Below are 13507 nucleotides of genomic sequence, written 5' to 3' on the forward strand. Positions count from 1 at the left end.
TTGTTCCCAGGATGACAGGACTGTCCTATGAAGCGAGATTGGGGAAACTGGGCCTGTATTCCCTAGAGTTTCTAAGAATGAGAGGTGATCTCATTGAAACCTACAAAATACTTAAAGGGAGAGACAGGGTAGATGCAGCTAAGATGTTTCCCCTGGTTGGGGGGGTCTAGAACCATGGGACACAATTTCAAATTAAGGGGGAAGCCACTTAGGACAGAGATGAGGAGAAATTTCTTTACTCAGAGGGTTGTGAATCTTTGAGCTTCCGCAGCCCTCTGGGCTAGAGAATTTCAATCATTGGATATGTTTAAAGAAGAGATTGACACATTTCTAAATACCAATGACATAAGTGGATATGAGGATCGTGTGGGGGGGGGGGGGGGGGGAAAGGCAGTGAAGTGGATGATCATTGATGATCTTGAATGGCAAGGCAGGCTCAATAGGCTGAATGGCCCAGTCCTGTTCCTATTTCAGCCTGACAGCAGGGGAGTGGCAGGAGGGGCGGGTGGGTGGTTCAGAAGCCCGCAGGAAAAGTCTGCTCCTCTGGTCACTGACATTTCTTTTGTAGCCTGTTTTGTATAATTTAAGCATTTGGTCTTTCATTTACGTATCTTAGATAAAAACCACTTTGGCAGTTAATTAAAGCATCAATCCAAACAAAAGTAGCTGGAATCTCCTTATCTCCTCTAACTCTTATACTGGCCTTTATTTTTTTGCTAAATATCTCATCCTTCCCTGCTCTTTTCCTTCCACTTAGTCTTTATTTTTCTCTTCTCCCCTCCCCACATCCTGATGTAGGCATGTACAGTGTCATCATTGGACAAAGCTTTACATTTGTTTTAGAAGCACTGAAAATTGAGTTGGATAAACAGATATCTTCAGATCTTGGTGTCTCCAAATAAGTTTATTCCCTTGCCTTTCTGATTTGCACCAAAACAAAGCGATTAGGTTAAAATGTTAATAGTCACTTCCTCTACAATGGTGGGGAATACTGTATTCTGCTTAACACCGCCAACAACTTTCATTTAGATAATGCCTTCAATGCACTACAACATTCCAAGGTGCTTCAAAGGAGCATTATCAAAGAAAGTTTAATATGGAGCTACACTAGGAAGTATTGAGACAGGAGGCAAAAATTTGGTTAAAGAGGTAGATTTTAAAGAGTGTCTAAAAAGAGGAGAGAGGTAGAGTTGGAGAGGTTTAGAGATAGAATTCCAGACCTTGGGGCCTCAACAGCTGAAGGCATGGTAGAAATAGTTTGGGCAGAAAGCTGTTTGCTCCTAGATTGAAAAGACCTCTCTTTCTGTCCCTTTCTGCATGTGTGTATTGCATATGCATGCTAGCGTGGGCGCGCTGTGTATCCATAGGCATCACCTGAATTAGAGTTTAAGTTTAATAAATTTCAACTTTTTTTTTAAATCTAAGAAAGCCTGTTTGTGCTGGTTTCTTTGCCTTATAATTGGAAAGTCATGAACAAGGATTCCACCAAGGGGGAGCTAAAAACACAGTGTGTTTAAAAATTAAAACATGTCATAGTAAGACCAGGTGAATGCTGAAAGGGAACCCTTAGACCTCTTTCTCACAGTGGTCTTTGTGATGGAGACAATATAGGGTCCAAAGCTCAGTTCAGAGTTAAGTAGAATGCAGTGGTTGTGGGCAGTCTGGTTCAGCCCTGGACAGTGTTACGGGAAGGGGATGGCATTGGTGGCTAGGGAATGGAGTTTGTGCTTGGGGCCAAAGACAGTGCTTCGGGCTTCTCAATATTTGATTGCTCTATTAACTTATTTTCTATTGTTCCCTCCATCTTATTGTATGAAAGAGAGTGTTGTGTGAAGATGCCTTGGAAACAGCAGGTCGGGTGGAAGGGCTGTCACTGGATGTTTCAATGCATTCCTGTATGCAAATTCTGGATGAGAGAAACCAGAAAGGAAAGTATCATCATAGTTTACACCTGTTCAAGCCCTTTCGCAACACTTCCAAGTGAGTGCCTCTTTGTAATGTAAACTTAGCATTTATTGTTGATCCATTAAAAAGCAATACTTAAGATAACTTTTCTTAAATATGTGCTAAATATATGCATAGTTGTTGACATTCTTCTGTGTCTTTTTCTATGTGACTTAATGGTATACCTTTGGGTTTCAAGTTCTACAACTAAGAGATTTTAATAGTGAAATTTGCTATAAAATGGAATTGGAGAGAATCCTGTAATAGTGTAATGTTTTTGATTTTTAGTAAATTCTTTTTGAACTCTTTAATATTTTTTCAAAATTTTCTCTGCTATATAACCTCATTCAGCAAGGTATGTTAATCGTATGATGTGATGCCCTTCCTTCTCTCTTTCCCACCTCTTTCCGCCCCCACCCCCCATAATTCAGTATTTGTCAAAATGAGTCATAACTGTTGTGACCAAGGCAGGAGGAGTGCACTGTCTTTTCTAGTTCCACTTCTCCACAGGTCACAACATATATTTAAATGTTTACCCAGTTACTGATGCCGTCAATCATATACTCTACTCTTTATCCCTGAATAAAATATACCAACCAGGTTTCTTTAATAAACAACAATTATCAGTTTATTATAAAACAAGACTTATCCAGTAAAGAAGAAAAGCATTAACACACAGATTGAAATATTAAAATTTCCCTTTTTAACCCCACACACCAATTCTCATACACACTGGAAAAAAAGACAGAAATTCTCTCTGCAGAGCTCTGTTACAAAAAAAGAATACTTTGGCCAAATACTTGCTAATTCTTGAAGAAAAGAGAGAAGATGCAGAAAGATGTCAGTTGTCCCTTTTGGTCAGGCATCTGGGTATACGGTGAGGGGTCAGTGGGATGTTTTCAGAAGCAGTGCGTTCTGGAAATGTCAGGAAATAGTCTGGTAGATCAGGGGCTTTTGCTATCACACTCTGATTTTGCAGGGATTTTCAAAGACAGGAGAAAAGAGGAGCTGACACACTGGACCTCTCAGGGTCTCTTAGAGGGGTGCAGGAAAGATGAGCTGGGGGTTTAGTCCTTGGCTGGTTGATTTTCAGCTGCTTTCAACTTAGTCCACGCCCCAACTGAATTGAAAACAATATCTCAGAAGCGAAACCAAACAGCAAGTTAGAACCTCCTGACACTCGTAAATCATGACATTTAATTTCTCTGTAAACATTTTCCCCAAGTCACCAAGGTTTCTTTTGTTTATTGAGCTAAAAGCATGTGATTTCCAGTAAAGCTTGTTTTTAATCAAGACCTCAAGTGCCCTTCCTGCGACCTCTTTTTAAAAAATGAAGTCCAACATCAATGGAATTACTTCAGTTCCCCAATGAATCCATCTCCACATTTTAAATATAAGTCCTCAAAAAATATTACAACAAAACAGTAGCACTTTCATAACATAATCTTAAACTGCCAGAGAAGTAGAGGGTATAGCAAATATGGGAGAACTGCCAAGGACTTCAGGACGGTATAGACCAAAAGCAGATGCAATATTGTGTGCAAAAGTGTTAAGGTAATGCATTTTGGGAGGGAAAACAAGGAATTGAAGAACAAGCACAATGAAATCATTTGAACGGATGTGGAGTTACCATGACCTAGGGCTGAAATTGTGTAATTTCTGGAAAGTGCATGTATGAGTAGATAAAGCCATCAAGAAGGCATGTAGAATTTTAGGTTTTAATAAATTGGATTACAAAAGGAAACTGATAATGTTGAGGATGTACAAGGAAATGGTTAGACCACAATTGAGGATAAGGTAGCATAGTGGTTATCTTATTGCACCTCTAATCCAGAGGCCCTGATCACGCAATAAGTTCAAATCCCACCATGGCATCTGGGGAATTTGAATTCAGTTAATTAAATAAATCTGGAATAGAAAGCTAGTATCAATAATGGTGACCATGAAGCTATCAGGATGTCCTAAAACCCATCTAGTTCACTAATATCGTTCAGGGAAGGAAATTTGTCATCTTTACCCAATCTTGCCTATATGTGACTCTAGACCCACAGCAATGTGGTTGACTCTTAACTGCCCTCTGAAATGGCATACAACTGTCAGGAAATGACCATTTCCAACAAAAGAGAGTCCAAACCTCTCCCCTTGACATTCAATAGCTTTACCATGGCCATATCTCTGGAAGTTACCATTGACCAGAAGTTTAACTGGGCCAGCCACGTAAATACTATGGCTACAAGAGCAGGCCCCAGGCTGGGAATTCAGCATTGAGTGACTCGCGTCCTGACTCCCAAAGCCTGTCCACAATCTACAAGGCACAAGTCAGGAGTGCGATGGAATATTCTTCACTTGCCTGGATGAGAGCAGCTCTAACAATACTCAAGAATCTCGACGCTACTGAGACAAAGCAGCCCGTTTAATTAGCACCCCATCCACCACCTCGACCATTCACGCCCTCCACCACTGGCGCATCATGACTGCAGTGTGCACTATCTACAAGATGCACTGCAGCAACGTGCCAAGACTGCTTCAACAGCGCCTTTCAAACCCCATGACTTCTACCACCTGGAAGGACCAAGGCAGCAGGTGCATGAGAACACCACCCTCCAAGCCACACATCATCCTGACTTGGAAATATATCACTATTCCTACACCACAAGGACAGCTCAAATCCACCTTTTCAAGGGCAGTAAATGTGGACCATGCCAGTGGCGCTCAAATCCCATGAACGAATTAAAAAAAAGGAAGTACTTTGTGCTGTTTTGGATGCTCCGTTATAAAAGTACATTTAAAGCCATAGAGAACATGCAGTGCAGATTCTTGGATCTGAAACTATTTAAAGGAAAGATTTGAGGTAATGGAATGTTTCCATGGGACCCAAGAAGGTAGAACGTGTTTAATAGAATATTGTTTTAAATTTATGAAGGGCTTTGATAAAATGACTAGTGAAATATATCCTTCTCAGTGCAAAGTCAGTGACAATGGACCATCATTTTTAAATCATTACTATTTAAGGAGAAATTTATCTATGTAGAGAATTTAACTCTTTGACACAGAGTAGTTGAGTCAGAACTTATGTATATCGACTCTTAAAAATACTTGACATAGAGGAAGATAGAGGGCTATGTGAGAGATCATGGATTAGCCTTGGATTGCTCTGCCAATAATCTGTCTCCGATAGAATCGTTCTCTTTTGTGCCGTAAAACTTTTGGACCATCAGGAGGACTCCTTGCTCTTCTTCAGATGGAGCCTCAGAATGCTCAACATTCCCTTGAACCATAGGGAAGATGGTCTTGAATTACAGTCTCATCCGAAGGACAAGAGGGAACAGTTGGCAAAAGGGGAACAGGGTCTAATGATTGCATCCTTGTATTGGCTTCCATTGATACAGTATACTTTTCATGTATGTAGACAGCAGCATCCTGTGGACAATGCTGGCTTCTTCTCATTCATGACCTTCAGTTGGTTGACATCTTTGGCCTTCACAGCTTATAAAAAAGGGGAACTCCTTCTAGAAGATGTTTGGCCCCTGTCAAAATATGAATCCTCTGAAGTCAATAGCAGGAGGTACGTGTATGATTTTCTAAAACTACTTTTCAATATTCTGTATATCTTGAATTCCTGTGGCACTGCATTTTTAAAAATTTATTCACCTGTGCTCCTTTATGGATGTGAAAAGTTGCCATCTGAATGTGACAGAAAACTTGATCTACATGCCAATGTGTTATTCTTGCAGAACTGTATTGATCTTTGAACATGTTTGCATTACACTCTTTGAATCTAGATGTGTTTTTTTGTTTAATAAAGCTGCAGCAAGGCATATCCTATTGGAATTCTTGTTTGGCATTGCCTATCATTTTTACTTTTATACTGCAATATCACAAACAAGATTTGTGTTTTCCTTTCTCCCTCCCCAAAATTGGAGAATTCATGGGTTGCAGAAATTCCCCCGGATCCTTGTGCATTGGTTTAAAATTGAGGCCTGTATGTAAAACACGAGCATTGATCAATGCACTAAACTTCATTCTGTGATGTTCAGTAGCAAAATGTTTCATCTAGAAGTTTTTTTTTGTCCTAAAATAAAATGCATTTATTCCTAGCTCTGTACAATAAACAAAATATAGCAAAAGATTCTCATCGCAAATTGATGAATTACTTGAGTAGGATAGGTAGTTGTGCTTTGGAGTAAGATATTGGATTATTCACTTCAGATGTGTTATATGTACTATTTGCTCTTTCCTTTCCTCCCCTTTTACATTACACAGGATTTGAACGTGTCATTTAGGCTGATACTTCAGTGGTAGCACTGACTGAGTGCTGTATTGTCAAAGGTTCCATGTTTCAGATGAGATGTTAAGTCGAGGCTGTTGCTGCTTTTTCAAATGGCTGTAAAAGATTCAACTTTTCTTTTGGAAGAAATAGGAAGGAGTTCACCTGCTATCCTGAGCATCATTCATCTGTCAACCAACATCGCCACCTTATAAGTTGCATCTTATTTGCTATTTGTGGGACCTTCCTGTGTACTTACTGTCTGTGAGGCACTTTGCAGAATCCTGAAGTTTTTTTCTCTTTCCTGATCCTATTTCTCTTGTAGGGTGCACTGTTCAAATATTCATCAAGTCAGTTTGTATAATTGATCATGCAATTTCCTCTCATCTGTCACAGTGCTATTTTTGTAAATGCTATTTCTCGCATGCAGTACAGAGATTAATCAGGAAAATTTATATAATTCCTCTTCTGTAGGTTAACACTAGTGAAGTGTTGACTTTATTAACAGCTCATTAAATCTTTTGTTTGTGTTGAGAGATGGAGTGAGGTTGCTGTAACATGGACTTAAGTTCTGAGATGGTAAGTAAAGTTACACCATAGGACATGAAGTGAGATAATTGAAAGGGAGAGGATTAAGATCACTCAGGGACTACTATTTGAAACTACCAATAAAACAATTGATCAGAGCATGAAGTAGCTGAGAATCTAATAAAACTTCAGAGTGACTCCAAAGGGTTGCATGGTAAGGAAATGAAAATCAAAATCATGAATATCCATACTATATTGGTACTTTGCGCATAGAATTGAACTCCTATTTATGATTTGGGGATCATTTTTAACTTTGCCAGAGTGGATCACCACCTCCTTCATGAAACAGTTTCTGTCAGGGGTGGGTGATCTGCCTTGCTGGTTATTAACCAAGCAGTGAGGTTGAAAATTATTCTTATATCCCTTGTCAACTGCTGTTCAGCTGTTGCCTAAGTGACGTTTTGTCTTTCAAGCTGTGTATGATTTTTTTCTGCAATGTTCTGAGCTTTGTACCAATAAAAGCAGTGTGATTGATTACTTACTATATTTCCAAGGATTTGAGTCTTTAAGTGGCACTTTAGAAATGACCTTGAATATTGGACTGCATTTGTGGGCGGGTTGGCTGCAGTTTCAATTCCATAATACGCTGTGAAAATATGTTGAAGTTGTTCAGCATTTCGATTCATATAAATAATAAGGCTTGAGATAATGAAAGATTGGAGTAAAGTCCTCAAAGTTGAGGTTTAATTTCAACATCAATTAAACTGTTGTGGTAAGTTAATTTGAAAACTTCAGAACATTTTAACACTATAATGCTTTTAGACTTCACCATAAACTGATATGCTGTAATCACACCTCATTCATGTTTCCTGTATTTTGTTGTAACTGGATTATTTTCCTCTCACTAGCTGGACAAGCATTTTTGCTACTTAAAAAAAAAAGTAAATGTTGAGTGACTGAAAAGCAATTTTTTATGTTGCGCTGAAATCCTCAATATGCATATATTGCCTTTCCGCAGGTTAGAACGGTTATGGCAAACAGAGTTGAAAGAATGTGGTCGGGACAATGCCTCACTAAACACAGTGATTTGGAGATTCTGCCAGACACGGCTGGTCATCTCTATGATCTGCTTGATGGTTACAATGGTGGCTGGCTTCTGTGGACCAGTAAGTTATCTCAGCACTTTTCAAATTTTATTAGCTTTCACACATTTGCTTTTATTGGGTAGGGAAGAGAGAGGAGAGCAGTTTTTCTAATGGTGATATGGGTAACATTATGGCTCTTCGCTCTCTTTCCTTACAACAACCTTGCTTCAAAATAATTATCACTGCACTACAATAAATTGTTAATCATACATCAGCCAGTGTCGAAGAAGGAGGTTGTTGGAGATGGATAGAAGGTGTGGAGGTAAAACCACTACCATCTGGAATCATCTTTATTAAGTCAACCATATGATTTGTACTGCATCCCTGTACGCCAGTTGTAAAGCTAATGACAAGGTATTGCTGGAACTGTTAAGTCGTTTGTTTTATACAGATGCTGAATTTACTTCAAATGAAAGGAGAATGACAGGTAACCACATAAGAATTGGACTGGTATAGTGTAAGTGTGATGTTGATCTAGTTTCATAAGTTGATAAATATCTTGTTTCCGAATGCAGGAGTATAGCTTTTGGAGTATTTGAGTAAATACTTACTCCAGCATCAGTCAGATACACCAGTAAACCTCAAAGTACATCAGATTTTTAACTTGGGTTCAATTGAAACTCAAACTGTAATCGTTTTTAATGCAGTATGGAAAATCTGTCTGGAGCAAGACAATTAAGTACTGCAGGAAACAAAACAAAATGAACAGCTATGTCTGTTTGAATTAATGGGAAATGATTTAAGGGAAAGCAAAATGTATATATCCAGTATGCTTATTTTGCCTGATTTGCTAATGAACTATGTGAATGTTTGTATGAATTTTGGGAATTGTATATGTGTGCGTGTGTGCGTGTAAAATCACTTGAACTGAATCTTCTAACCATGTTGTTTTTGCTCTGGAAGGACATCTTTAAAGTTCTGTGGAAAAGGAATCTCCTCCTGCAGAAAGCTGTTCTCTCCAGAAATATGTAGTACAGTATGTATGAATTTTACTGAGATGGGGAAGGTGGAGGCTGGGAAATAAAACAAGAGGACCTGGCAGTATTTTGGGACTAATTGACTGAGTTTGGGTGTTTGGAGAATTTAACTGGGTGTTCCTTCTGGTTAAGCAACTAGTTACTGTTGGAAAAGGACGATAATTAGAAGAGGCTTCAAGATAGTTTTCAAAGGGGTGAGGGGTAGGGATGATTAAATACCAGTGACGTTGAGAGAATTCTAGGGTAGTGCCTGAGTTTGGTCTATTACTGTGGGATGGAGCATGGGGTTATGAGTGAAAAGTTTAGTTCTTGTAAGTTGGATAGTGATTATTTTTGTGGGGCAAGCATTGTCATATTTCCAAAAATGTGGCCGAATTTTCTCTCATGCTGCTGTACAGATTAATATGAAACTGCTTGCTTTCAAGATCTGCTCAGTGTGTAACCCATAACCTTTGATTTGGGAAGCTCATTTGAAATATAGTATAATCTATTATCTGAAACTAAATTAGGAACCTAATGAGTAACTGTAATGAAGACCAAAGGGAAAGCGGGCTGGGTGTTTGGAGGGAAGCTTGAAAAGTTCATTTATATGATTTCTGCCCACTGAGCAAACTTTATTTTAATATTGTTGTTTGTGGTATTCTGAAATGGAATCTAGTTTCCCAGTGAAAGAAGAGCAGCTTATTTTAGAAATGACTCTTAGATTGTTTGTTGGGCTGATTTTTGAAAAAATCTATTTAGGTATTCTGGAGTAGCTTATTTTGGGGAATCAAAGTTTGACTGCAACCAGAAGACTTGCATCTAGTCCACAATTACAAAATTGTCCTGGAGATGCCATTGTGTAGTCAGCATTTGGATCTGTAAAAAGATTTTGCCTTTTTGCAAGTCGGGTATAGTAGAAGTTTATTTGAAGCAATATGTCTCAACCTTTTGCTCTGGTAATTAAAAATGGTCTTTAATTGCATAAACCTTCATTTTTAGGTTGGGGAAGAGTTTTCTCTGACTATAAATAGTAAATGTTAATTGAGCTATTTATTCACTGTAGGATTTTGCCCAATGATATAACAAGCAAATTTAATGAATTCTAATTTCTAATAATGTTTGAGAGAACTACAACTCGTTGACAAATGTGAGTCTTGTAATTTGCAGGTTGACCAGATTAGTTGGTGCTTGTGTTTACACCATATTTGCAGTGACAACCAAAGAACAATTTTTTTTTTTGTACCATGTTTGCTTTGCCTTGTATTTGAATCACATACAAGAGGAAATATTGTGTGGAAGCTCAATGTTAACCCATAGAGGAAGGACTGTACTATAAGGGAATGAATTGGTTTGCTGTTGTTGAACACTGAATGGGTCTATGACTATTTGGAGAAGCCTCAGAGCATGTTACTTCCCGTTTCAATTTGGGATTGGTGTATGCACTGAGGGAATCAGCATTACTAAAAGTGGAGGGTGCATTTTGAAACTTCTTAGTTTGCTACTTGTGTTGTTTGCTTACGACAAACTGCGGTAAAGGGTGCAGCTGAGTTTCAAGTTTAATGGAATTTTGATGCTGCCACAAATGTTTTTTTTAGTAAAACATGGAGTTCTATATAATTCATCTAGCTTCCTTTGAGGAAGCTAATTTAATTGGTAGTTCTGAATTATTTTTACAATTGCTTTGAATTTTGTTAGGGCAGCTTTAATATTCTGGAAGAGTGGCTGCTCTTAACTGCCATTTTGAATTGAAATATTGGGAAGAAAGAAACACAATGCTGTTTTAATTTTATATTGGTCTGTATGATGTCCCCCACAACTTCCTAAAACTTCTTAAATTGAAACAGAAAGCATACAAGTCTTCCTGAAATATGAGAAGAGCTTTTGTGCATTTCCTTATAGAGTTCATAAGCTTATTAAAACTATCATGGGGATGTGTGAACATTCAACATGGCCCAGTAACACTTTTGTGTTTATTTTACTCACTTATTTTCAGATGAAGAATTACCCACACTAGACTAACCATTAGGAAATTAAAAGGTCAAAGTTCCGTCATAAATGAAACAATCAAATCTACTCCAAATTAGTATGATTGAGTTGAAATATTGTGAAAGGACTGATTATCTAGCCAGTTGTTGGAGAGAGATGGTATGCCTTTAAATGTTGTTCAGTGTGAAGAACCATGTATAAATCTGCTTGTACATAATCTATTCTGCTATTATAAAAAGTCTCTGAATATTTTTGGAACTGTTACAATTCTAAGCTCCTATGTAAGACTTCAAGTTCATAATAACAATATCAAAAGTATTCTGGAAAATATTTGTTAAAACTATAATGGTGCACCGTTTTCTAGCATAAGATGGAAGTAAGAGACACCTATAGGATTGTTAGTCTCTATCACATGGAACACATTCTCATCGGACAAAGATATTTATACTGACTTCCATATTGTTGAGCTTTTATTTTTCCTATTACACATTCTCCTATAAAACCTATCTATGTTGAATAAGCTGCTTCTTAAAATTTATCCAGGGCTTGTGAAGTTAGCACGAGGAGTATAAATCTATAGACACAAGATTGAATCAATTGCTAATGTTTGAATATCTTGCTAATGAGGGAGTTTTTAAAAAAATAGTTCTTGCCAAGTTGGTTCCCTCCTGGTGGTTAGAGGAAGTTACTTACTGACAATTGTGAAATCCTATTTAAAAATAATCTTTTCAATACACCTTTTGGGTCTTGTTGTTTTTGTCAGTGGACAGCTTAAGGTAATTGATTATACATGAGGGATTAAGAGGAGAGAGGATTTGAAAAATTCCTTTGCATTTTCTGCTGCTTGGGGTTCTCAATAATTATGCTTTCTTTACAAATGGGGTCTCTATAGTGAAATGCACAACAAGCTATTCTTAGCATCACAGGATTGCCATTTAGAGGTGCTTTTGGATGAAATGAAAAGTCGTATGGAAATGGCCACCATACTGTAAGGTAAGGTAGTGATTACAAATAGTAACATGTTCATGCCATTTAAAGTCACCCAGTCACCTTTTTAATTTTGCTAAGTTATGTTATATCAGAAATTGTTTCCAGATTTTAATATTCATTGGAAATGAGCACTTCAGTGGAAGAAAACCTTGTGGAAGAAGAGAAACTTGACAAATCTGTCCAATCCTAAACTACAAACTAATTTGTGGTTATCACAGTATTTTAAGGTGAATGGAAATGGTAGAGTAATCCTCCTAAAAAAGTGACTTTACTGAACTTTACTTGGAAATGATTCAGTGCATGCTGCGTGCAAGTGCTTTTATTAGTAATTTGTCTTTTAAGTGTGTTAACACTTTTTTTTTTATATGGCAAGTATCACATTTCTCAATTTGGGATCAAACTTGTTTGGTAAATATATGCAAGAATAATAAGTTGGTTCCACTTAAAGCTTAAGATAAAGAATCTTCTAAGGAAGTGTTGCTACTGTCTTCCCCGACAACGTTTTGTTGCACAGTCTGAGCACTGTTAGGCTGCCTACACAAATGGAGAATTCGTTCCTTGTGTCTTCACTAATTTGTTATTTACAGCTGTGAAGGTGTAATATCTAAATGATTACAAATTCAATCTTGTACATTCAACTGGAATTAACACTTTTGCTGAAGTATTTATACGATCTCAAAACATGACTGGAGAGTTTGCAAGAACAGCCATTTCGAATTTGACTTGGTGTTGACCAGTTGACCAGGAAATGGACAGTTGTTTTCATACGGTGAATTGCCGCTGAAAAGAATAACATGATGGGATTAGCTACAGAGTGAAAATGTGATGAGTGATTCAGCATTACAGCAACTTTCTAACTAGGGCTTGATCGTCTTGTGGGATTAAATATGAAAGAATTGCTGGGACTGCAGTTAATGTTTAACTTGCAACTGGCACTGTTTCTAAAGCTAGTGTATTTGATTTGTTAGAGACTATGCTTGAACTGATGGACGCATAAAGAATTTCTGTGATTTCTCCAGAGCTGTTTTCATGCCTTTCTGCATCTTTCCAAAAAAAGTTATTTTTAAAATTATCCTGCATCAGTGTTCAGAATTCTGATGTTTAGAAACATATGCGTTTATACTTACTGACTTTCTGTACACAGCACTTTTTTTGAAATGAGCACTTGTGTAAATCAAACAAATGTTTAACGACCTCAAATTTCTGTTATGGGCCTAGTGTGAAAAGTAATGGATTATTAAATTGATGAACTGTTCCTGTTTAAAATATATATTTTGGTTCCAAATGCCAATTTGATTCTGTATTTTGTTTGTATATACAAAAACTTATTCTGAAGAAATATGCAAATACAAATTAATTTGCTGAGTCACTGAAGAAAGTTTGTAACATGGGCTGAAAGAGCAGATTTTTTTCTAGCATGAAGGCTGGGTAGTTTTCCCAGTGAGCAGATAATGAGGCGGTATTGGACTGCAGTGTAGCATTTGTGCTGTGCCTACATTTAAATACACGAGCAGGTGCACCATTAGGCAAAGGAGGAGAATTTCTGATATAGCCACTGCTGTTCCAGATATATGGAAATCATCTGCTAAAATGCTTTTTAACTGGGTGAGCCAGTTGAACCCAGAATTAGGCTTCAGGTTTTGATTTTTGTAACATGTTTGTGGTAACTGTCGTCATATAGCCAGTTA

General features: G+C 37.6%; 1 protein-coding gene across 1 annotated transcript in view; it reads left to right on the plus strand.

The window, feature by feature from the left end:
• Nucleotides 1–13507, plus strand: part of LOC137375040 (ATP-binding cassette sub-family C member 5-like) — a 184189-nt gene that overhangs the window by 16226 nt on the left and 154456 nt on the right. Inside the window, exons 3-5 of the mRNA XM_068041664.1 lie at nucleotides 1820–1980; nucleotides 5354–5509; nucleotides 7758–7905. Coding sequence (XP_067897765.1) covers nucleotides 1820–1980; nucleotides 5354–5509; nucleotides 7758–7905 — 465 coding nt within the window. The remainder of the gene's footprint in view (nucleotides 1–1819; nucleotides 1981–5353; nucleotides 5510–7757; nucleotides 7906–13507) is intronic.

The sequence above is a fragment of the Heterodontus francisci genome, chromosome 11 (genome assembly GCF_036365525.1).
Source record: "Heterodontus francisci isolate sHetFra1 chromosome 11, sHetFra1.hap1, whole genome shotgun sequence".
Classification (NCBI taxonomy): Eukaryota; Metazoa; Chordata; class Chondrichthyes; order Heterodontiformes; family Heterodontidae; genus Heterodontus; species Heterodontus francisci.